This window comes from Ursus maritimus, unplaced genomic scaffold (genome assembly GCF_017311325.1).
Source record: "Ursus maritimus isolate PB19 unplaced genomic scaffold, ASM1731132v1 scaffold_31, whole genome shotgun sequence".
NCBI lineage: Eukaryota > Metazoa > Chordata > Mammalia > Carnivora > Ursidae > Ursus > Ursus maritimus.
Window position 1 is genome coordinate 5,136,468 of NW_024425675.1, and position 24,049 is coordinate 5,160,516.

At 38.6% G+C, this 24,049-nt stretch overlaps 1 protein-coding gene across 1 annotated transcript in view; it reads left to right on the forward strand.

The window, feature by feature from the left end:
- The first annotated feature begins 1,047 nt into the window (after positions 1–1,047).
- The window catches only part of KIF5B (kinesin family member 5B), a 48,999-nt gene continuing 25,997 nt past the window's right edge, over positions 1,048–24,049 (forward strand). Inside the window, exons 1-5 of the mRNA XM_008683948.2 lie at positions 1,048–1,058; positions 9,142–9,693; positions 16,633–16,720; positions 22,555–22,628; positions 23,548–23,652. Of these exons, the coding sequence (XP_008682170.2) occupies positions 9,568–9,693; positions 16,633–16,720; positions 22,555–22,628; positions 23,548–23,652 (393 nt within the window). The 5' untranslated portion in view covers positions 1,048–1,058; positions 9,142–9,567. The remainder of the gene's footprint in view (positions 1,059–9,141; positions 9,694–16,632; positions 16,721–22,554; positions 22,629–23,547; positions 23,653–24,049) is intronic.

Here is a 24,049-nt window from a genome sequence, read left to right on the forward strand (position 1 = left end):
TAAACATGGGGGCGCCTGGGTGGCACAGCGGTTAAGCGTCTGCCTTCGGCTCAGGGCGTGATCCTGGCGTTATGGGATCGAGCCCCACATCAGGCTCTTCCGCTGGGAGCCTGCTTCTTCCTCTCCCACTCCCCCTGCTTGTGTTCCCTCTCTCGCTGGCTGTCTCTATCTCTGTCAAATGAATAAATAAAATCTTAAAAAAAAAAAAAGATTTAAAAATAAACATGAAAATCTCTTCCAAAAAGAAGAACAAAACCAGAGATGGCAAATAAGAAAGACAAGAGAAGTACAGATAAAAAGAAACTAAAAGCTGCCAGGAAGAAAAACACAGATCACATACAGATGACCAGGACCAGAAGAATCAGACTTCTCAACAACAACAAGAGAAGAGAGACGACAGTAAAAAAAAAAAAGTTGCACAAGAAAGGCAATGTAATTATAATGCACAATTTAGCTAGGCTGTGAATAATAATTCCTTAGAATGTAAACACTGGAGGTGCCTGGGGGGCTCAGTCTGTTAAGCAAGACTTGATTTCTGCTCAGGTCCTGCCCAGGGTCATGGGATGGAGCCCTGCATAGGGCTCCGCTTAGTGTGGAGTCTGCTTGATATTCTCTCCCTCCTCCTCTCACTGCTCAAGCTCTCTCTCTCAAAATAAATAAATAAAATAAAATAAATAAAAGAAGAATGTAACTGTATGCTAATTAACTAAAACTGGTGATGGAAATATGTTGGGAAGATAATGGGAAGAAAATGTGTGTGTTGATTCAGAGGAGGGGCAGTATAAAAGTTATAATTTCATTTAATAAGAATCATAAATCTAAAAGCAGTAGTAAAAGAATGTTATTTAGGACATGGAGATAAATACCAGAAAAACTGCTACAAGAGTTAAAGTGATTGCTCTGAAGAACAGAAATGAGGATTGGACTGGGGGAAGCAAGAACTTCTGTTTTTCATTGTTGTAATTTTACTTTTAACTATGGACGTGTGTTATTTTGATAAAAACATTTGAAAAATATGTTCTAAAGAATTTAACTATGGTATCGAATAGAGTACAGGGGTTTTCTGTCTGATTTGTGAAAGAATTCTAGTCTGAAAAACCAGTTGCAGAAGGTGGGATTTGGGGAAAGATGAATAGGATTTGGGTGAGCATAAGGTAAAGAAGCTCAGGGTGGGCTTGCAAGGCCTTGAAAGTAGCAAAATATAAGGGGCAGTGAAAAGGCCAGTTGCCAGGAGTCAAGAAAGTAAGATGTTGAACAGTGTGAAAATCCTACTTAAATAAGGGGAAGTAAGATGATAAAAGGCATTGGGTTCTTTTTTTTTTTTTTAAGATTTTATTTATTTATTTGACAGAGATAGAGACAGCCAGCGAGAGAGGGAACACAAGCAGGGGGAGTGGGAGAGGAAGAAGCAGGCTCATAGCGGAGGAGCCTGATGTGGGGCTCGATCCCATAACGCCGGGATCACGCCCTGAGCTGAAGGCAGACGCTTATCCGCTGTGCCACCCAGGCGCCCCAAGGCATTGGATTCTAAGCAGAAGAATTTGAACTTCTTTAAGTAAGAAAAAGCGTTCTTCTGTAGGTTCCTGAGCAATGAAATGATGTAACAAAAGCAAGGTTTTAGGAAATTTAATGTTAAAATTATTGTACGTGAAATAGTGGACATGGGAGGGAATTGTCTGGTCTCTTTCACCATTGTATCCCCAGCACATATCTCAGTGCATGGCTCGAAGTAGGAGCTTAACCCATACTTACTGAATGATCAAATGGGAAAGAGGCTGGTCACTGTCATAGCAATCCAGGAAGGAGGTAGTAAACCCTGGGACTAGGAAGGGGTAATAGAAATGGAAAAGAAAGAGTGTCTCTTGTGCATGTTTTCTTTCTTTTTTCAGAGACATGAAGTGCATGTGTGTGTGTGCATGCTTGCACATAAGCTGGGGGGGAAGGGCAGGGGCAGAGGGAGAGGGAGAGAGACTCTTAAGCAGCCTCTATGGCCAACATGAGCTTGTGGCAGGACTTGATCCCATGATATTGACATCATGACCTGAGTGGAAATCAAGTCGGACGCTTAACTGACCCTCTTGTGCACATTTCAAAAAAAAAGAAAGACTATAATTTCCCATTCTAAATGCCCATTAAATAAAAAACAAATTTTCTTATAGTAATAATGTTATAAACAATGGTTATATTCTTAGGCCCCCTCTGACTATAATTAATCTAAAATATAGTCCCATCTAAGTATATATATTATGCATAAGTAACATTTTATAGAATCATTTCCAGGAGATAAGTTTTAAGTTCTAAGTTGTGGGTTATTATGCCAGTTGTCTATTGTCATGTAACAAATTTTCAAAATTGAGTATCTTTAAATGATAACCATTTTATGACATCTCATGATTTCATAGGTGAAGAATCTGGGCAGGCCTCAGCTGGGTGATTCTTCTGCTCCAAGGGTGTTAATTGAGATTACTCACTGATATTCATCTGTTGGGTGTGCTGGTCTGAACAGTTCAAGGCGGCCTCCTTTACAAGTCTGGTGCCTGGGTAGGGATGGTCGGAAGGCTGAGATAAGCTGGGACTATTGGTTAGAGTGCCTACATAAATATGGCCTCTCTAGCATGATATTCTCAGGGTAGTTGGTCTTTTTATGTGGTGGTTCAGATCTCTCTGAAAGAGTGTTCCAAGAGACCTAAGTGGAAGGTACAAGACTTCTTCTCACCCAGTCTCAGATAGCATGCAATGTGTCACACTTCTGCCACATTATACAGTTATAAATAAGTCAAAAGGCCAGCCTTCAAGAAGAAAGGCCTGAATCCAGGTATGCATGGTTTACTGGAAGACCATTTTTGGTAGCTATCTTCCACAATGGAGATTCAGTGTTTTAAATCTATGTAGGAACTAAATTCCTATTCTCTCAAGTTATTCCAAAAAACACAAGAGGAAGGAAAACTTCCAAATACATTCTATGAGGCCAGTATCATCCTGATACCAAAACCAGATAAAGACACCACAAAAAAAAAGAACTAGAGGCCAATATCTCTTATGAATATAGATGGAAAAATCCTCAAATTATTCCAAAAAACACAAGAGGAAGGAAAACTTCCAAATACATTCTATGAGGCCAGTATCATCCTGATACCGAAACCAGATAAAGACACCACAAAAAAAAGAACTAGAGGCCAATATCTCTCATGAATATAAATGGAAAAATCCTCAACAAAATATTAGCAAACCGAATCTAACAATACATTAAAAAAGTCACACACCACAATAAAGTGGATTTGTTCCTGGGACGCAAGGGTGGTTCAATATCCACAGAACAATCAATGTGATACATCACATCAATAAAAGAAAGGATAAAAACCATATGATCATCTCAATAGATGCAGAAACATCATTTAACAAGTTCAACATCCATCATGATAAAAACCCTCTGCAAAGCAGGTCTAGAGGGAACATACCTCAGCATAATAAAGGCCTTATATGAAAAACCCACAGAAACATCATACTCAAACATCAAACTGAGAGTTTTTTCCCCAAGGTCAGGAATAAGACAAGGATACCTACTCTAACCACTTCTTCTTTTTTTAAAAGATTTATTTATTTTAGAGAGAACGAAAGAGTGCATGCACCCCCCCCACATGTTGGGAGAGGGGCAGAGGGGAAGGAGAGAATCTCAAGCAGACTCTCTGATGAGCACAGAGCCTGACATCCAGCTCCATCCCATGACCCTGAGATCATGACCTGAGCTGAAATCAAGAGTTGGGTGCTCAGCCAATTGAGCCACCCAGGCACCCCTCACACCATTTTTATTCAACATAGTACTGGAAGTCCTAGCCACAGCAATCGGACAACAAAAAGAAATAAAAGGCATCCAAATTGATAAGGAAGAAGTAAAACTCATTGTTTGCAGATGACATGATACTATATAGTGAAAACCCGAAAGACTCCACTGAAAAACTACTAGAACTGATACTTAAATTCAGTAAAGTTGCAGGACACAAAATCAATGCACAGAAGAAATTTGTTGTGGGACAGCTGGGTGTGTCTGCCTTTGGCTCAGGTCATGATCCCAGGGTCCTGGGGTTGAGCTCTGTGTTGGGCTCCTTGCTCAGCGGGGAGCCTGCCTCTCCCTCTGCCTGCTGCTCCCCCTGCTTGTGTTCTCTCCTTCTCTGACAAATAAAATCGTTAAAAGAAGAAGAAGAAGAAGGAGAAGGAGAAGGAGAAATCTGTTGCATTCCTGGGCAACTGGTTGCCTAGTTGGAAAAGCATATGACTCTTGGTCTCAGGGCTGTGAGTTAGAGCCCTATTTTGGGTGTAGAGATTATTTGAAAATAAAATCTTAAATAAAAAGAAAGAAATGGTTGCATTCCTATACTAACAATGAAGCAGCAAAAAGTGAAAGTAAGAAAATAATCCCATTTACAATTGCACCAAAAACAATAAAATATCTAGGATAAGCTTAACCAAAGAGGATGACCTTCTTTCTTCAGTGTTTTACAGAAGAAATTCACCATGATGCAAAGAAATGGAAAGATATTTCATGCTTATGGGTTGGAAGAGCAAATATTGTTAAAATGTCTATACCACTCAAAGCAATTTACAGATTTAATGCAATCCCTATCAAAATACTTTTTACAGAACTAGAACAAACAATCCCAAAGTTTACATGGGACCACAAGCAATTTTGAAAAAGAAAAACGAAACTGGAGGTATAACAAATCCAGATTTTAAGTTATATTGCAAAGCACTAGTAATTAAAACAGTATGGTCTGGCATAAAACTAAACACATAGATCAATGAAAAAACCCAGAAATAAACCTATAATTATATGGTCAATTAATCTTCAACAAAGGAGGAATGAATATACAACGGGAAAACGACAGTCTCTTCAACAAACGGTGTTGGGAAGATCAGACTGGATACTTTCTTTCACCATACATAAAGATAAATTCAAAATGGATTAAGGACCTAAAAGTGAGACATGAAACCATAAAAATCAGAGAGATTGGCCATACCAACATTTTTCTAGATATGTCTCCTGAGGCAAGGGAAATAAAAGCAAAAATAAACTGTTGGCGTTACATCAAAATAAAGGTTCTGCACAGTGAAGGACCCAATCAACAAAACTAAAAGGCAACCTACTGAATGGGAGAATATATTCACAAATGACATAGCTGATAAAGGGTTAGTATCCAAAATATTTAGAGAACTTATACAACTCAACACCCAAAAAGCAAACAATCCAATTTAAAAATGGGCCAAAGACAAGAACAGACATTTCTTCAAAGAAGACATACAGATGGCCAACAGACACATGACGCGATGCTCAACATTGCTCATCATCGGGGAAATAAAAATCAAAACTACAATGAGATATCATCTCATATCTGTCAGAATGGCTAAAATCAAATATGCAAGAAATAACCAGCATTGGTGAAGTTGTGGAGAAAAAGGAACCCTTCTGCTCTGTTGGTGGGAATGCAAACTAGTGCAACCACTGTGGAAAACAGTGTGGAGGTTCCTCAAAAAGTTAAAAATAGGGTGCCTGAGTAGCTCAGTCAGTTAAGCACCTGCCTTCGTCTCAGGTCATGATCTCAGGGTCCTGGGATTGAGCCCCACATCAGGCTCCCTGCTCACAGGGAATCTGTTTCTCCCTCTCCTCCTTGCTTCTGCTCTCTGTTGCTATCTCTCTCATTCTCTCAAATAAAGAAATAAAATCTTTTTTAAAAAGTTAAAAATAGAAGTACGTTGTGACCCAGGAATTGCACAATTGTATTTTGTATTTACCCCCAAAATACAAAAACATTCTCTTTTTTTAAAGATTGATTGATTGGTTGATTTTAGAGAGCACACGTGTGCATCCACGCAAGCTGGGGGGGGGGCGTGCAGAGAGAGAGGAGAGAGTCTTAAGCAGACTCTACCCTTAGTTCAGAGCCTGACCCGGGGCTCAGTTTCACAATCCTGAGATAACGACCAGAGCTGAAACCAAGAGCCAGACCCTTAACTAACTGTGCCACCCAGGTGCCCCCAAAAACACTAATTCAAAGGGATAATATTCACCCGTATGTTTACTGCAGAATTATTTATGATAGTCAAACTATGGGAGCAGCCCAAGTGTCCACAGAGAGATGAATATATAAAAAATATGTGAGATATATATATATGGAATATCATTCAGCCATAAAAAGAATGAAATCCTGCTATTTGCAACAACGTGGACAGAACTAGAGAGTATAATGCTAAGTGAAATAAGTCAGAGAATGACAAATACCATATGCTCTCACTCATATGTGGAATTTAAGAAACAAAAGAGCAAAGGGAGAAGAAGAGAGAGAGACAAACCAAGAAAAAGACTCTTAATTATAGAGAACAAACTGATGGCTACCAGAGGGGAAGGAATGGGGGAATAGGGAAATGGGGGATGGGGATTAAAGAGTACACTTAATATGAATTTTTTTAAAAAAGAATGACTCTGTCTCCATTGTGCCAACATTGGGGTTTCTCTTTTTTAAAACTTAGGCATTAATAAACAAAAAAATTAAATCTCAATCAATAAATAAATATGTATAGGTATAAGTGCCACTCACATTTTCATAAAAAAAAGTTGTGTTAATGAATCTCAAACTGTACGCTCAAGGAAACCTATTTCATTGCTAATGTTGAATAATGGTAATCTTTCCTATATTTGGAAGAATAACTGGGATTAACCAATTTTTTTGTAATCGATCTTTTGTTTCACTATGAAAATTATTCTTTTTTAAAAAATATTTTATTTATTTGACAGAGAGAGCACAAGCAAGGGGAGTAGGGAGCCTGACGTGGGGCTCAATCCCAGGACCCTGGGATCATGACCTGAGCTGAAGGCAGCCACTTAACCAACTGAGCCACCCAGTTGCCCCTATGAAAATAATTCTTAAAGCCTATTGCTTGATACCACTATTCCTCACTAATGTGACAGGACAATTTTTAGAAATATTTTGGTTTTCACATAGTATTTTTTTCCTTCCTGGTCCTGTGCAGGGTCAGGCTCTTTATGCTTCTTTGACCAGAAAAAAGTGTGTATGTCAGATCTGAAAGCAGAAGGCTCTTGCAAGACACTTCCCTTTCTGGATTTTGTTTTCATAAAGTCTGAGCTTCCACATCTGTGCAGGAAGAAGGAAAAGGCAAGAGTTGCAACTGAAGTGCCCTGAACAACAGATGTTTCCAGACTTAATTCTTTGGCCCTTCCATCAACCTCCTTTCCCTGCCCATACCACAAAATCTCCTGAGTCACCTTTTTGGAACCCCAACTCCATGGAGAATTTGAAAACCACTGCTCTAGACCAATCATACCTCAGATCTTCTCAGGCGAAGACACAAGGGCATGCTGAAGGAGAAGCTGAGGAACTTTAGATACAGACTACCATATTTCTCTTCTTCACGTGTAGAGGATGAAGTAAATAGTGGAGTTAGAGGTGACTGGAACTGTTTTAATCTGGGAGTACAGAAGAATGCTGATGCTGGTAATCAAACTGGAAAGTTGAACAGAGTATTGGCAGGAAGCAGAGGATAATTAATTTGATCTCTGGAATGTCAAATTTGACATTAAGGTAATGCATCCTAAACAAGGTGCCAACGCAGCAAGAGGGATGGGAATGTCACACAGGTGAAAAGGTCAGGGCTGTAGATAAGAACATAAGAGAGTCTAGCAGTTGTTGAAGAAATGGGCTCAGAGAAAAGAGCAGAGGGAAGAGAACAGGGTGTTCATGAGATCCTGTTGCAAAAATTGAAAACTAGTGGCCCACCTGCCACAACCTCCTTCTTTGAGTGACGGCTATTCTCTTGTTCACTGAAAACTTTGTTCTCTAAAATTATAGACTATCAGAATCACTATTTGAAATTATATCAGTAAAAATAAAACATCCTACTCTTGCTTGGAGGATCTAAGACATAGAGAAGCAGCCTTGATTGACTTTCAAGCCAGGTTCAGAGCTTTGGGACAGGTGTTCTGAAGACAACATTCCACATCTACCTTAATTTTGTAGTTCCCAAGGAAACGGGACCTTGGGTCCACTTGTAGTCTAGACGTGATGTCAGTGCTCTGCTTTATTTGGAGCCTACTGAAACACAACTTCGTTAAAATTTCACCCAAACTCCACACTTCCCCCAGAGCTGTGTAACTCCATCTTTTCCTTTGTCTGGTGAGATGCCCCACAGTTCCTCAGTTGTGAGCTCTTTATTGCAGTGAATCAACAAACCTGTATCTGTTGAACTACGGGTTAATTTCTGGAGGTATGTGGATGATTGGGCGAAGACGGCACTGCAGCTTTTTATAATGCAATCATTCATTTTACAAACTAAAATCGAGAACCAGATGTAGGGTTCCGGATTGTCTCTGCAGTTCTCCTTTCACAGCATCTCAGAGCGACTTCGTTCAGAGCCATTATGGTATCCACCTTTCTAAAAAACCACTCTGGAGTGGTTTTCCTTAGACATGTAATCCACAGATTTACCAGGGCCTTTTATCCAGGAATGACTCAGGTCAGTCATTCCTCCGGGGTTGAGTTCCATATATTTATTACCAGAGAAGTGGGACCTCCGACTGACTGAGGGCCTTCTCCCCGCTCACCCTGCTTTCCACATTTGTTCAGTAATCTTCCTCATTCCTTAGGAGAAATTTCCTTTTTCTTTCTTGACTCTCCAACTCACTCTCTCAGGAAAGAGTAACCGCTTAAACTGGAGGGCCGAGCCTCACCCTTCATTCAAATCTTTTCTCTAGCAAAGCGCTCTAATAAGGCAGACTAGGGACCAATTTTATCTCCAGACCAAATAGAAAGCAAACACTTCCTTATTAGGAATATAGTACTGTATTTAAATAAACTACAACATAAGGTAGTTTTAACAAATCCCTTGACCCCTGCAGAAAAGAAAGCTAAGCGCGTCTGCGTTCGCCTGGGAAGTTCTGCTACCGGGCCAGGCGGCGGGGTAACCGAAGGTACCTCTCCAAGTGAGCTGCCGGTAAAACTTGAATCGGCGACCCCCGGGCGAAAAGCGGCGGCAGGGCGGCGGCGCGGCCGACGCGGACGCGGATTGGTCGTCACGGCGCCCGAACCCGCCGCGCGTGCGCCATGCTCCTCGCGCACCGCCCATCCCGCCGCCCAGTCGCCGGTCTGCGGCCTCGGGAGTGATCGGGAGGCTGCTGGCGAGCCGGCGAGCGGACAGCTGGGCGGGCAAACGGCGTGCCCGGCCTGCTGTCTCCGAAGAAGGAGGGAGCGATTTTTCCGGGGTCTAGAATCTTCTCGAGCCCCTGTAGTTGGCCCAGCCCGAGGAGGGAGAAACTGAGGAACCGCGGACTCTCCACCCGTGCCGCCGCCATGGCTGCCATGATGGATCGGAAGTGAGCCTCAGGGCGACGGCTACCGGCGCCGGCGCCGCGAGTCCGGGTTCCCCGGCCACTGGCGCCGGGGGGAGCGCGACGCGGCAGACGGCTGACTCTCTTGGCCTTCGCGACCCCTACTCTCAGCTCGGGCCCGCTTCCTTCCAGACTGAGCGGCGGGGAGTGGCTCCCGGCCTCCGGCAGCGAGGAAGATGGCGGACCCGGCCGAGTGCAACATCAAAGTGATGTGTCGCTTCAGACCTCTCAACGAGTCTGAGGTGAACCGCGGCGATAAGTACGTCGCCAAGTTTCAGGGAGAAGACACGGTCATGATTGCGGTGAGTGACCCCCGCCCCCATACTCCGTCCCGCTTCTTTGGGCCTGGCTGGGCCCGGAGTTCAGGGAAGTGCGGTGCAGAATTGAGAACGAACAGTGGTTCCCCAACCCCGCCCCCCCCAGTAGAGTTTGCCGGTTCAAATAACCATGGGGAGGGAGACTGCCCGGCTCCACGGGTGTTCCTGGATCGCCCCCACCCCGGTCTTAAGAGCCCAGAGAAGGGAGGCGCCTGGTCTCTGTCTGGGACACTCCCCCACCTGGGGCGCTGGAGGAGCTGTCCGAGGAGAGTTTAGTGTATATTTGCCTGTGTTTCTGTGTGTATGTGTGCAGTTACTGTTGCTGTTTTGGACTACCCCCGAGTTTACCATTTGTAACACGTGCAAGGTTAAAGTTCAGCTAGGAATGTTGAGGTTTAAGACCAGCCCTACCGTACCTTAAGTAGTAAACATACCTAATTGTATAGAAACAGAAGATACAGCTACGTGTTGAACCATATTTCTCTCTCGGGAGGAGGAAAAATTACCGAACAACTACAAACATACCTGTATCTCGTATGTTCAACCACCCATGAATGAATGAACGTTCATGTTAACTATTATAAATGGCGAGTCGAGGACTGTAAAAAGACAGTTTTATTTTGAAATCGGAGTGGTCAGTTTTCTAGCAGATCTAGCCAGCTCAGATTGGGTCAAGTATGTGCCCAGAAAGACCTATAATCTCTTACCGGGTTTTATAGGGTAACAGTATAGCAAAGAGGGTTAACGCTTTGTGTATCGAGGTATTATAAATGCAAGCTTTAAAAAAAGTTTTTGATCAGTGAACTGAATTTCTTGTTAGTATTAGATTTCTACTTCTACCTTGGAGAAAAATTGATTTTGATAATATCAAGGATGGAGAAATTGTGCCCTTTGTGGTGTAAAACGTTACCAGAGTTGGCTGATCATTGTCAGGGAAACCAGAATGTAAGGTTGATTTTTTTATTTTTTATTTATTTACTTATTTTTTTGAGGTCTGATCTTGGGTATTGAAAAGTCTCTGAAAATATTTTGCATTCCCAGTTCAGAAAGATTAAAATGGGTAGTAAGACACTGCCTACACAACAGTGAATTGTGACTAAAAAAATTAAATTTATCTTTCTTGGTAATGCCATTGTAGCAGAATTTTTTTCTTCGTTGCTATCATGGTACAAAATCTCAATGTTAATTTTTTCTCTAATGGCATTCCATATTTAGCATATTGTTTGCACAGTTTAGTTTGGAAAAAGGACAAAGGGTGTCCCAGAAGATGGGACCTTGATGATTAGAGCATTGACATATAAGACAGGACTGAAGTTCTTTAAGAGTTTTTATTTGGAAGTTTGCAGAGTTCCACTTTAGAAAGTGAATGTCATAGCTTTTTGTTGCTCTGTAGACTTTTGGCAAACAAGTCATTAGATTATGAAAAACTGCCAGCTACTACTGTGTGAAGACTGTTGGGCTGGTTTTTTGCTAACAAGTTCATGAGAAAAACTATAAATGACATCATGGTGACGCTAAGAAGTTAAGCACCCAAGTAGTCATCCTTTTCCTTTAGGATGGTATCTCTGACATGGAATCAGAGGAAGCTTGCAAGACCTGGGTTAGTTGGCATATTGGCTGCTAATTTTTCATAGAGTTTTTGTGATTATTTAGCTGCAACAGTGATTGACACATCAAAACAATTTTCCTTTTACACTTGTATTAAGAATGTCTTACTTTTGCAGATTTGTGTGTATGTTTAAACAAATCTGTAAGTATTATCAAGATTCATTTGTTAGGATGATAGGATTTAGGATTCACAAAATACATAGAGAAGGCAACTTTCTGCCCAAATATGACATATGAGGAAAGACTTAAAAGAAAACAATTACCACGGTAAGCACACTTGCATTCTAGGTTGTTTTCCTTTGGAGAAAGTTCTTGTAAGTTCTTACGTAAGTTTCCTTAACAATGTGAATAAATTTAAATGATAATAGAAATAATGGATAGGTGATTGAGTTGTGAATCAGTAATAAACAGTTGGCCTTTAGGTAAACTGGTAAGCATTTTTAGTCTTTTTTTTTTTTTTTCAAGTTTAAGCAGAAATACAACAGTCACATAGCCTTAAGAAATGTAAGGCAACATGTTTAGTTCATTACGTTCAAGAACTAATCTTTTGCATATACTAAGTTATTGGTTACTCTGAGTTCTCAATTTTTTAAATGAATTTATTTTTTAAAAGGCTGTTGAAAATTTATAAGAGTGAAATTTTAAAATTTAAAAATCTCTAGGTTTGTTTTGTTCATTTTGCTGGATCCTAATTCAAAATGAACAGTTTTAAGAAGGAATTGCTGCAGTGCAGTGTTTAAAACTAAATTATTTTAAACATCATTTTAAGACATTTTGTACACAATCTTTGATTCAATCAAAACATAAAAGGATAGGTATTTTAGTTTGTAATGTTACTGAATTATAGGTATAACCTGTGTTCCTATAGGAAGTAATTTTTAAGGATTCTCATTTTCATCTGAGTTCACTTTTGTCCAAACTTTTTTTCCTGTTACATCAGTGATTTTAATATAATATGATCCTGTGGCAGGCACATCTTAAAATCCTATAGTGTTTCTCTGTGTTTTAACAGCCTTTTATACAGATTTTTTTGGTAATTAAGTGCTTGTTGAAGAGGTATAAATACCACGTCACACAAATGAAATAAATGGATTGTTTAATTTTATTATAAAAATTAAAAAATTTTTATTGTAAAAATAAAATTAAGAGAACCTGTTATCTACAAAAGAGGAGGAGAAGGGTAACACCTTATGTAGTTGAAATAAGCCTGCTGAAAACTCCAGGAAAAAAAAATCAATAGAAAAAATTACTCTTTTATGCATCGTAAAAGTGGAACGTGCATTTTTGTATTGTTAAGTATCTTGACTAATCATCGTTCCTTATATGGTATACTGTAGAGGCTCTCAGAACCAAAAACAGGCTGTTGTAGTTCATTGATATTAAAGGAAAGTAGAACCTAATTAGATCATCTTGTCCAGTTCCTTGCCTATAGCTCAACACGATTTCTTTTTTCAAATGAATGATGATACGGTATTTGATCCTGATTACCTTAAGAGTGAAAATTAGAAGAAGCCAAGTGCCTAGGTGGCTCTTGTTTTCAGCTCAGGTCATGACCTCCTGGGTCCTGAGATTGAACTCTGCTTCAGGCTCCACGATCAGCGGAAAGTCTGCTTGAAGATCCTCTCCCCCGTCCCTCCCCGGGAGTGCATGAGCACTCACACGTGCGCAGGTTCATGTGAGCGCGCGCTCGCTCTCTCTCTCTCTCTCTCAAATAAATAAATAAATCTTAAAAGAGAGAGATAGCAGCAGCCCTTATCACGTACTTGTACAATTGTGGAATGTTAGCTAATAATCATTGTCAAACTAAGCAAAGTCCGATAAGATACAATCCCATGTGATCTGAGGATCACTATTCAGAATTCCAGAGAAAGGTATATTCCTGCTAGGAGGGTGACCTTTATAACGAGATTTGCTGTTTAGCCTGGTCTCTGCAGATACAAACAGGAACCACTTCACTTAAGAAATCTAAGGTATGGGGTGCCTAGCTGGCTCAGTCAGTGGATCCTGCGACTCTTAATCTCAGGGTTGTGAGTTCGAACCCTATGTTGGATGTAGAGACTACTTAAAAATAAAATCTTAAAAAGAAAAAAAATCTAAGTTATAGTTGCAGTTCAAATAAGCTTATTCCTATTTGGTTTTGTCCCCTTGAAGCCTAAGTCAGATGTGAATGCATTTTGACTTGGAGTATCTTTGAAGGTTTATAGAAGTAAGACTACATAATATACATTTCAAAGCCAAGAACCAGGGTAAGATATGGACGTCCACATCATGAGTTTTCCTTTGTATAATTTATTTGAAAAGTTTTTAGTTAAGAGATGTCCCTTAATTGTAGACTATTAGAAGTTTTAGTTTCATGAGTCTTGTTTTAAATTCCAGGAAGTTATCATCAGTTAGTAACTTCATTGCTAGATCGCTAATAAAAACATTTGCCTTACATAACAAAATATACTTTAATTTTGGAATTAAAATAAGATTTTTGTCACCTTAATGCTTAGCACATAAATTAATTTTTGATTTAACAGTGATATAACATCTAAGAATATCACATAATCCCAGCTTATTTATTTTTTAGTTTACGTATTTGCCGTAAGGAATGCCATAGTAAATACCTGCATAAAGTACTTTTTAGGCAGGTTTTACTATTACCCTTTTTTTTTTTTTTTTAACGATTTTATTTATTTGTCAGAGAGAGCACACGCGAGCAGGGGGAGCGGCAGGCTGAGGGAGAAGCAGGCTCCCCACTGAGCAAGGAGCCTGAAGTGGGACTCGATTGAGCCCAGGACCTGGGAGCATGACCTGAGCCAAAGGCAGATGCTTAATTGACTGAGCCATCCAGGAGCCCTGTATTTCAGATTCTACCCAGCCTTATTCTCTGTTCTTTGAACCCTACAGTCTATACTAATTAAATAACATTTCTAAAATTCTTTACTCATTTACAATGTCTGATACCTTATAGGTGCTAAATAAATGTTTGCTGGATACACGAGGAGGAAAATTTATTTTCTTTTCCCATACAGAAAATTAGCGTGGTTTATCTCTGGCTGGTGATTGTTATTTTGACTGTATTTGTGTTTTCAAAATAGTTTATCACAAATAACATCTTGTACAATCAGTAAAGGAGTAGATTGTCTCTAATTTAGTTGCACCAGTAAAATTGAAGGTTAATGTCTTCATAGAATCTTAGCAAAAGGACACTTTTATGTTTGTCTCATAGGCAAAGAATAATCAGCATTGAGGTGCCTGCTTTAAATTGATGCCAAAGTGAAGTCATCGTAGTATATCCTTTAAGAGTCCTTTCAGCTGCAGAAGGCAAACAAACAACAAGTAGTCGTTTAAATAAGTAAGAGGATATTATTCTCACATGTTTAAAGTCTGGAGATAGGCCCCTGCTGCTACTACTTACTGACTCTGTTATCTCTTGTCAGCCTTAAGCTATTGACTTTTCTTAATGTTTGTAAGATGGATGCTACAGCTCCATCATTCTAGAAAGGAGAAAGGGCAGCTACAGCTGAGATGGCCCTTTTTATCAGGAAAACAAAATCCTTGCCCAAGAACCCTCAGCGGATCATCACTTACTTTGTAGTAGTATCCAGAACTGGGTGGGTCGTGCGGCCACTAGTTGCAAGGAGACTAGGCTGTCAGGTGGTTAGTTTCCCAGCCTAGGTAGTGGGAAGCGATAAGGGGAAGGAAAATTAGTAATGACTTTGGATAGCCATTTAGGAGTGACTCTTTCATTGTACTTTTCATTGTAACTGTTACTCCAAACTTTGGGGAAAGAGATTGTGAAGTATAGTTCCTAAAATGTAAGGTCTTTTTTAGCTAAGGCCTAGGAAGTCTTCTATAATGTTAAGGATTTTTTGGATGGTCATGATTGTATTTTGTATTTAAGATCTATCTTCCTTCCTTTCGTTTAAGAGAGGGTAGAGAGCAAGCGTATACTTTCAAATACTAGAACCTCCATGACCTCCTCTTTCATCTGTATATCCTCAGTTTTTCTCTTAGATTATTAGATTGTTCCTGCCAACATTTAAACTTGCTCAGATCTTGTCCCTAAAAAAAAAAAAAAAAAAAAGTCTTTGGACCCAGAGCCAGATTTCTGCTCTACTTAGTTACTTCCCATTCTTTTTAAATCTCTTTCCAATCTAACCTTTGTCATTGGATGTTTTTCAGTTTTGCCTTGACCTCACAGCTATATTTGACACAGTCACTCCCTCCTTGATAATTTTTCCTTGACTTTTCCTTGACTGGCATGGACACTGTGCTCTAATTTTTTTCATTCCATCCCTCTGGCTCATTCTTCAGACTATGACAGTTCTCTAAATGAGTCCCCTGGATCCTTTCAGGGGATGCACAAGGTCAGAACTTTTCAAAATAGTACTAAGGTGTTATTTGTCTTCTTCACTGTGTCGTCATTTGCATTGGATCTTTGCTCCATATACTTCCAACTTCTTTTGGTTTCTTGTAGCCTGCAGGCTCATTTCTGCTTTAGGATCTTTATGTGTCCCATACCTAGGCTGCTTCCTGCACTCACCCTCCCATGACTAGTATTGAAGAGACAAGCAGTGAACTAGGTGCTACTCTTTTTTCAGTTTTTAAACATTCCTTCACCACAGTGGTTCCCTGGCATTCTTCCTTCTCCTAGATTCAGGTTCTTCTCTTACATGCTCTCATAGCACCCTGTTGCAAGAGTCAGAATTCTAGTCACTTAATTATTTGTCTGATGTTTGCGCCACTATCAGTTAACCTCCACTAAAGCAGAGAGTATGTCTGTCTTGGTCATCATTCTAGCAAGATGTATGTCTAGTATACCAGGCATTCTGTAAATGTTTGTTAAATGAGAAGCTATTGCAGTAAAATGAGAAGCCTAATGGGAGTAGGGGAAGGAGCTCTGAATTGGCAGGACGTTTGAATTTAAATTTAAATTTTGTCATTAACACCTTTGGTACCTTTCAGGATTCTAGTTTCCTTATCTGCAAAATGATATTATTATTGAAAATAGCGTCTCAGTACTTGCCAGAGTAGACAGTCGTTAAATAAAAATTCACTCAGCAATATTTGAGTGCCTATTATAGTAGTGGTAAGCCCTGGAAATATAACAAAGACTAAATCAGACATTTTTGGTTTTGTGGAGTTCATTCTAGTGGATTTGTACTTGGTGATCCCTAAGGTCCTTTCCACAAGAGTCTGTGATGTGAATAAATGTATAGTAGGTACCTTATTTAGAAGGTTAAATATATAATGACATCTTTAAGGGAACTTAGAACGGTCCATTCACCTTTAATTTGCGTCGTTGATACCTTTGTTTCTGTTTTTCAGTCCAAGCCTTATGCATTTGACCGAGTGTTCCAGTCAAACACCTCTCAAGAGCAAGTGTATAATGACTGTGCGAAGAAGATTGTTAAAGGTAAATATATTTAGCCTGCTGTTATCTCAAAAATAAGTAAAATTTTGTGATCGTTCCCATTTACCCAATTTTTTTCATTTTAATGCCCACCCTTTATAGTTAATTGTAGAAGACGGTTGTTTAAATAATTAAAAGATCAAATACAATTAGTAAACACATTGTTGTTCGAATTTCACAAGCTAATTTATATACAGTACCTAATGAAGGGTATTATAAGAATATTAGTGTTACACACTTGTTCTTGGAGGATGCAGTTCTGTTAGATATTCCCAAGAGAGTTTCTAAGGTAGCAGTTCTGGAAATACAGCAGCGTGAGAATGAATACAAAATAGTTAGGTTTCTAAAAAGTAGTAGAAAATGGTGACAGTCTATCATTCTTCCATTCCATTGTTCTTTCTTCCCCTAAAGACTCCTTGTGTTAAAAAAAAAAAAAAAACTTGAGGAATTGAACAGAGATTCAAGAGTGAGAAAAGTGTATGTTCCAATTAATACTATTAATTTATACTAAGGTTTTTCAAGTTTTTATTTTTTAAAACCATAGAACCCTAGAGTGGAGAGGGCGTGAGTGATTATCTGGACTAGCAGTTACTACAGAAATCCCTTTTGTCAAGGGATCTTAAGTTAAATAGCCATTACTTTATGGTATAATTTATTCTACTTTTTGTCAGCTCTGATTGTTAAAAAGTACTTCTTAGATTGAGGTAAGAATCTGTCTTGTAGCATTCACTAGGGTAGAGGGGATGCGATTCAGTATAAAGGTGGACAGGTTAGGGTTAAGTAGGAGCCCAGACAGTTCATCCAGTAAGAGGAGAAAAGGTAAAGTTTTTGGATAGAACTAAGTCTGTAGATGTGATGGAAGAAAATGTAGATGTTCTCTTCATATTCCATTTTGTCTGTGATCGAGGGTGCATAGTTAGCCCAGAATGAGGATGGAGTAGGGGGTTCTAGAAAAAGGAATGAAGTTTCTGGCAGTAGAAGTGAATGGATTAGGGAAATGTAGCAGTATTGCCAGGCAGCATTGCCAAGGGCCCACTCGAAGTTAGCTGCCAGAAGAGTTGAATTTACCTAGTTGGGGTTTTGCCAGGTGATTACAAAAGAGGGAGAGGGCAAGAGAATTTAGGCTGAATCAAGAGAATGATGATAATAGTGAACAATGGAATCTAAGGTGAATGAGGGGAAGGAGAGTACAGGTGGGAGGAATGGGTTTGAGGGACAGCAAAAAGAAGTGGTAAGATTAGTGTGTTACAGTCTTGGTGGGGTCACAGGTTTGTTGGACACGGTACTAGAAGGAATAATAGGAGGTGGATACTTAATTGACATTAGGAAGGCAGTGTAGGGAGTAATGAAAAGGTCTACAGGTTAATTGGCATCTGAAGGAGTAAAGGACAAGATCATGGAGAAAACTAGGTCCAGGATCTGAGAGGCCAGGGTATTTTAATAGGATCATCTACTACATGGACATTGGAACCACCAGGAATTATAACAGGAATGTATTAGTGAGAGATGGTGGACTGGATGCTGAAATAGTCATAGAAGGTGTTGGAGAATTAACTTGATTCTATAAATGATTACAACAAAGAGGAACAGCAGTGCCATCTTTTGTTTATAGGCATCAAATAGTTTTCCAAGTGGATCTGTCATAGAACACAATTATATTGCATTCTTTTTTTTTTTTTACATACTTTTTTCATCAGTACAGCCTAAGATTTTACATTAGTTTTTTAAATAATACTAAAGTATTGATTCATGAGCACATGGGCAATTTAAGTGTACAGGTCTTTTTCACATCTGCTGTAGCCAACATTAAACCCCATTCTACACTTGAATATTGGAGGTTTTTAATTTGATGGTAAACTTTTAAAGTGTGGATTCCATCTTGTTCATTTTAGCTCTCGATTGTATTTTGAGATTTGTTTTTATGGTTATTAAGGATGTATGTTGGCTGTCAGCATATTTGATAAGTCTGTTACAGTGGCAAGGACCTGAAATTCCGTTAAACTCATTTGTAGACGTTGTTTGAAAAATATTACTCTAAATCATTTATAAAATGCTTAGTGGGCCGTGGTCCTTACTTTTTGGCAGTTAATTAGGTCACACTGGGTATTCAACCGACTTCAGATTCTCTTGCACAGTTACCTGGTTTTTAGTTTGTCAACATATCAACAAGAATATGATGAAAAACTTGCATCCTTTTGTGAAGTCATGGTACATGAGGCTGGTGTTTCCCCAAAGTATCAGTTGGATGACCCTATCCAGACAGGAAATGAGGTTAGTTCAACCATAGCTTTTCTTTTCTTTTCTTTTCTTTTCTTTTCTTTTCTTTTCTTTTCTTTTCTTTATTTTTTTAAAGATTTTATTAATTTATTCGACAGAGATAGAGACAGCCAGCGAGAGAGGGAACACAAGCAGGGGGAGTGGGAGAGGAAGAAGCAGGCTCATAGTGGAGGAGCCTGATGTGGGGCCTGATCTCATAACGCTGGGATCACACCCTGAGCTGAAGGCAGACGCTTAACAACTGCGCCACCCAGGCGCCCCAACCATAGCTTTTCTTTAGTGAAATTTTGGTGTACCAAAAATAATCTATCATTTTTCCTTTTTGAAAATGAGTGTAACATTTACAAGTTAGTCATCTGTTGCTTTCGTGCTCCGTGGCTTTTAGAAATCAGCTATGGTAGCTGTGAAATTTTATCCATGGAATGTGATTCTCTTATAACTAGAAACTTGAGCTCATTTAAAACCATTCTTTTGCTGTCTTATCCACCTCAGCCTTAAAGTCTCTCTTGACAGTGTTTATTCTGTTGTTCCATTTTGGGGATAATATTGTAGAAGGTGGTAATAAAATGGGAATACCCCTGTTTTACATTGTCTGTTAACATTTTATTTGCTGGGCAGTTGTAGGTCTACTCAGACATTAGTCTTTTTCTGAATATTTGAAAAGCTCTTTTTAGGGCCTTAGTTTTTGTTTCATTTTGGTTAGACTTATTCTGGGCTTTTATTTTTCTCGTGTTATTCTAGTGATTTTTATCTTCTGCACATCCTTGGTTATATAGTCTTTTTATTTATTCAAGAGAGAGTGTGAGCATCAGTGGGAGGGAGAGGGAGAGAGAGAATCTGAAGCAGATTCTGCGCTGAGCACAGGGCCTGTCATAGGGGTTGATCCCACAACCGTGAGATCACCCTGAGCCGAAACTAAGTTGGACGCTTAACTGACTAAGCAACCCAGGTGCCCCATAGTCTCTTAATAATAGTCTCATATCTGCCTTTCTCAGAACTCTTTGAAGAAGGCAGGTAAGTAAATTGACAGTTGCAATATGCAGTGATAAGTATAATGTTTGAGCGTAGATGCTTTAAGAACACATAAGATGAAACTCCTCCAAATTTATTTGGGGGTGGTTTGTATAGTTGGGTTGGAGGAAAAAAGTAAACCCTAAGCTAGTCTTAAAGGATGCACAAAGAGTAGGAAGGAGAAGGAGGGGTGCCTTCCAGGCAGAGATGACACATGCACCAAGGCATACCCACAGGAGGAGTATCACAATTGGGGAACAGCAGACATTATGGTGTGACTGAAGTTGAACCATGTGAAATTGTCAGATTTGATCATTTTGACCAACGCAAGACAGCGGTATGAGAGAAAGTATGGAGGGAGGGGGCAAACAGGAGCCAGGTCAAAAAGTGCCTAATTTTACCTGATTAACAGATGTATGCTCTCTAGGATTTTCAAATAGATGAATATTATTTTTCTTTTTCTAAAGACCCATGCTTAAGATAGATACATTTCATTGTATATAAATTTTACCTCAGGAATAAAACTGGAAAATGAATCCTAGTTAATGATACCTGCATGGTGAAGTATTTAGGTGGAAGTATACTGAAGTCTGCAGTTTACTTTGAAATGCATTAAAACATGAGATGGATGGATAGATACATGATTAAACAATAAAATTATAGAATGTTAATGATAGAATCTTGGTGGTGGTTATAGGAATGTACACCGTTAAATGTATTCCCTTTATCTGTATGTTTAGATTTGTTGGGGATAAGTCATTATAGAAAGCAAAGTCAGGGATGGATTTGAAGGTAGGCAAGAATTATTTTCCTAATTGATAGAAGTGTTTATCAAACTATTTTAGTGATAATGTGGCATGTCTGGAAATCACTAATCAGTCATTGTTAATATCCCTTGCACCGAGAGCAGATTGTAGATCATAGCAGGTGCTTAGTAAATATTTGAATGTTGAATATTCCATAATCTCTGTAATCAGACGAAATTTTTAAAGTTATGCTTAAAGTCCCCAAATGTATTATATACATTTGTTATCCTGGGTGCCCTCATATAATATAGTTTCACATAACTGCAAGTATACTGTAATATCCTGTAGTTATATGCTACTAACTGTGATCTTGAGAGAGTTACTTGTTAATTCACCTACCAATATTTATAGCTATAACAAAAATTTGGATTTCATCCTTAGGTTTTATTTGATTGATTAAAAGATCTTAAGCAGAAGGTATGACATAGATATACTGAGAACAATTATATGTAAAGGGAGTGAATTGTAAAGAGTCTAGTACTTTGTTTTCCAGATGATTTCTTGTTCAGAAATACTGCAGTGCCATCTATTTTTTTTAAGGTGGAAGAGAGGGACAGAGGGGGAGAGAGTCTTAAGCCGACTCTGGGCTCAGTCTCACAACCCTGAGATCATGACCTGAGCTGAAGTTAAGTGTCGGACTTAACCGATTGAGCCACCCAGGTGCCCCCAATGCCACCAATTTTAGATGTGATTTGAGATCTCTGAAATTTTCCCAGGGAAGTAAGCACCTTCTTTTTCTCATTAATAAATGTGTCTGTAAGAAATTTGTTAATATCTAGTTAGTGGTGCCCAGTGTTGGAATTGTTCTTTTTCTTTTTTAAATAACCAATTTAAAAAAAACAAGGATTGGCCTGCTTACTAATTTACTTAGCATCTGCTATTTCCAACAGAGCCTTCTCTTTTTACTTTGACTTCTTCTAGAATACAATGTAATTTCATAGTACCTTTTAGTCACTGAAAACAACAGAACAAATCCCTGAAAATTGAAAATCAAAAGGTCACCTTGTTAACTCGCATTTCCTTTTTTCCCTTCAGCCTAGTAAAGGAAGATACTTAGATGTTAAAGGTAGTTCTTGGTGTACATCAGGGCTAGAAAAGGTTTATTTTTAATTTCACAGGTATTTTGAAAATTATTTTTGAGGTACAACTGGGCTTGTTGTGCGTGTATAAGGAGGTCTATTGTATGGGTTTGTGAGCTCTAACTACCAGTTAATCACTAATCAGTAATCCTGTTTGTAAAAGTGAATTCATATCTGTGTGTAAATTTGCAGAACATTTTTTTTTAGGTCACATAAAGCTTTGGGATTCAGGTGTAAAGACATTTGAGATAGACACTTACATAAGAGATGATCATAAACAGTGGAATTTAAAATTTGTGTTTTATTGACCACAGAAAGTAATCTGTACTGGAGACAAATTAATTGCTCAGGTGGATCATCACTAAGAAAATTACTATTAATATGTTATTATTTTTCTTCAGTCTTTATAAAACTTTCATGAACTGAACTTCAACTTTAATGGTATCTTTCTTATTAGTGTAAAGAAAATCTGAATCTTCCTCACCATTCTTCCCACATATGTTTTGTTGTGCAGAGTTGATTATGCATGGATGAGAAACAGGGTTAATTAATATCTGTGTGAATTTTTTCAGAGTATTTTCTAATATTCTTAAGTAATTTCTTATGAGTCTTTTTTAAGGGAAAAAGATCCCCTGAGGTATAAAAATCTTTTATTTTCTCATAGATGTACTTGAGGGATACAATGGAACAATATTTGCATATGGACAAACATCCTCTGGGAAGACACACACAATGGAGGTAACATTTCATAATCTGTACTCGAGTGTAGTTTGTAGAATACACAGTGCATTCATTATTTGCGGAATGCTTTTACCATGCTTAAACATCTTTATTTACTCTTTATTGCATTCTCTCGTACAAATAATACGTAGGTAACATCACTGTTGGAATCTAATCAGTTCTGGAGTTTGAATAATGAAATTATGTACTTGAAATCGTAGCTTTGTTTTATCAGCATAACCACGAAATACGAGCTATTTTAGAATTAACAGGAATTTTCTGCTACCTTATAATGGAAATTTGAAATTTTGAATGTTTTATGTTTTCATTTCTATTCACAGCAATTAATTCTCTCCAAATATCTGCTACTCTTCTTTAATAAGAATGTCTCCACAGTTATCGGTGCTGCTGTTAATAAGATGTGGTCCTGCCCAAACTTGGCATCTAGAAAACAGCCTGTTTGTTATCTTATGCTGCTGCTACAAAGCATCTGCTTTATCATTTATCTGAGCATTCTGTATAAATGATTGCTTATTTTAGTGTAATTTATATTACTTATTCCATAAAGTTAAAGAGAACAAAGACATTTCTAGCATTTGTGTGGATTTGACTTGAAGGAATAAAGACTTATATGGGAAGAAACAAACTAAAACCTTTTTTGAAAATAAATTCATTGCACAAGCATGGATAATCTAAATCTAATGATTAAATAAAAGGCTAAGATCAGTTGGTAACTCTTGTTGTTGACATGCAGTACTTATGTGTAACTTACCAATATAATAGTTGAATTGGATTTTTTTTAGATATTTGTAAAACTGTTTTCACCAAAAAATGGCAACAATTACAATTAATTGTCCTCTGTTGACTATAAATTATAGGTTGAAAGTTTTTACTTGTAATTTATACTTCTTAAAGTCTTATTTTGTTATCTGTTCAGGGTAAACTTCATGATCCAGAAGGCATGGGGATTATTCCAAGAATAGTGCAAGATATTTTTAATTACATTTACTCCATGGATGAAAATTTGGAATTTCATATTAAGGTAAAAAGCCTTGGGGAAAGATTGTGTTTTGTTTTACACCTAAAATAATTTTATTTCAAGAAACTCAAAGGTTTGTTTTTTTGTTTGTTTGTTTGTTTTGTTTTGTTTTGTTTTGGTAAAGGTTTTATTTGAGTGAGAGAGAGTGAGCGAGAGAACACATATGGGGGCAGGGTTGGGGGAGGCAGAGGGAGAAGCAGACTCCCCGCCGAGACCCTGGGATCATGACCTGAGCAGAAGGCAGACGCTTAACTGACTGAGCCACCCAGGTGCCCTGAACTCAAAAGGTTCTTACTGTTCTCATGAGTCCGATTCATTTTAGATGAAGATACATAATGGAAATTGCTTTTTAGTTACATGAGCAGTTTAGAGAGTTCAGATCTTCCCATTAGAACATGAG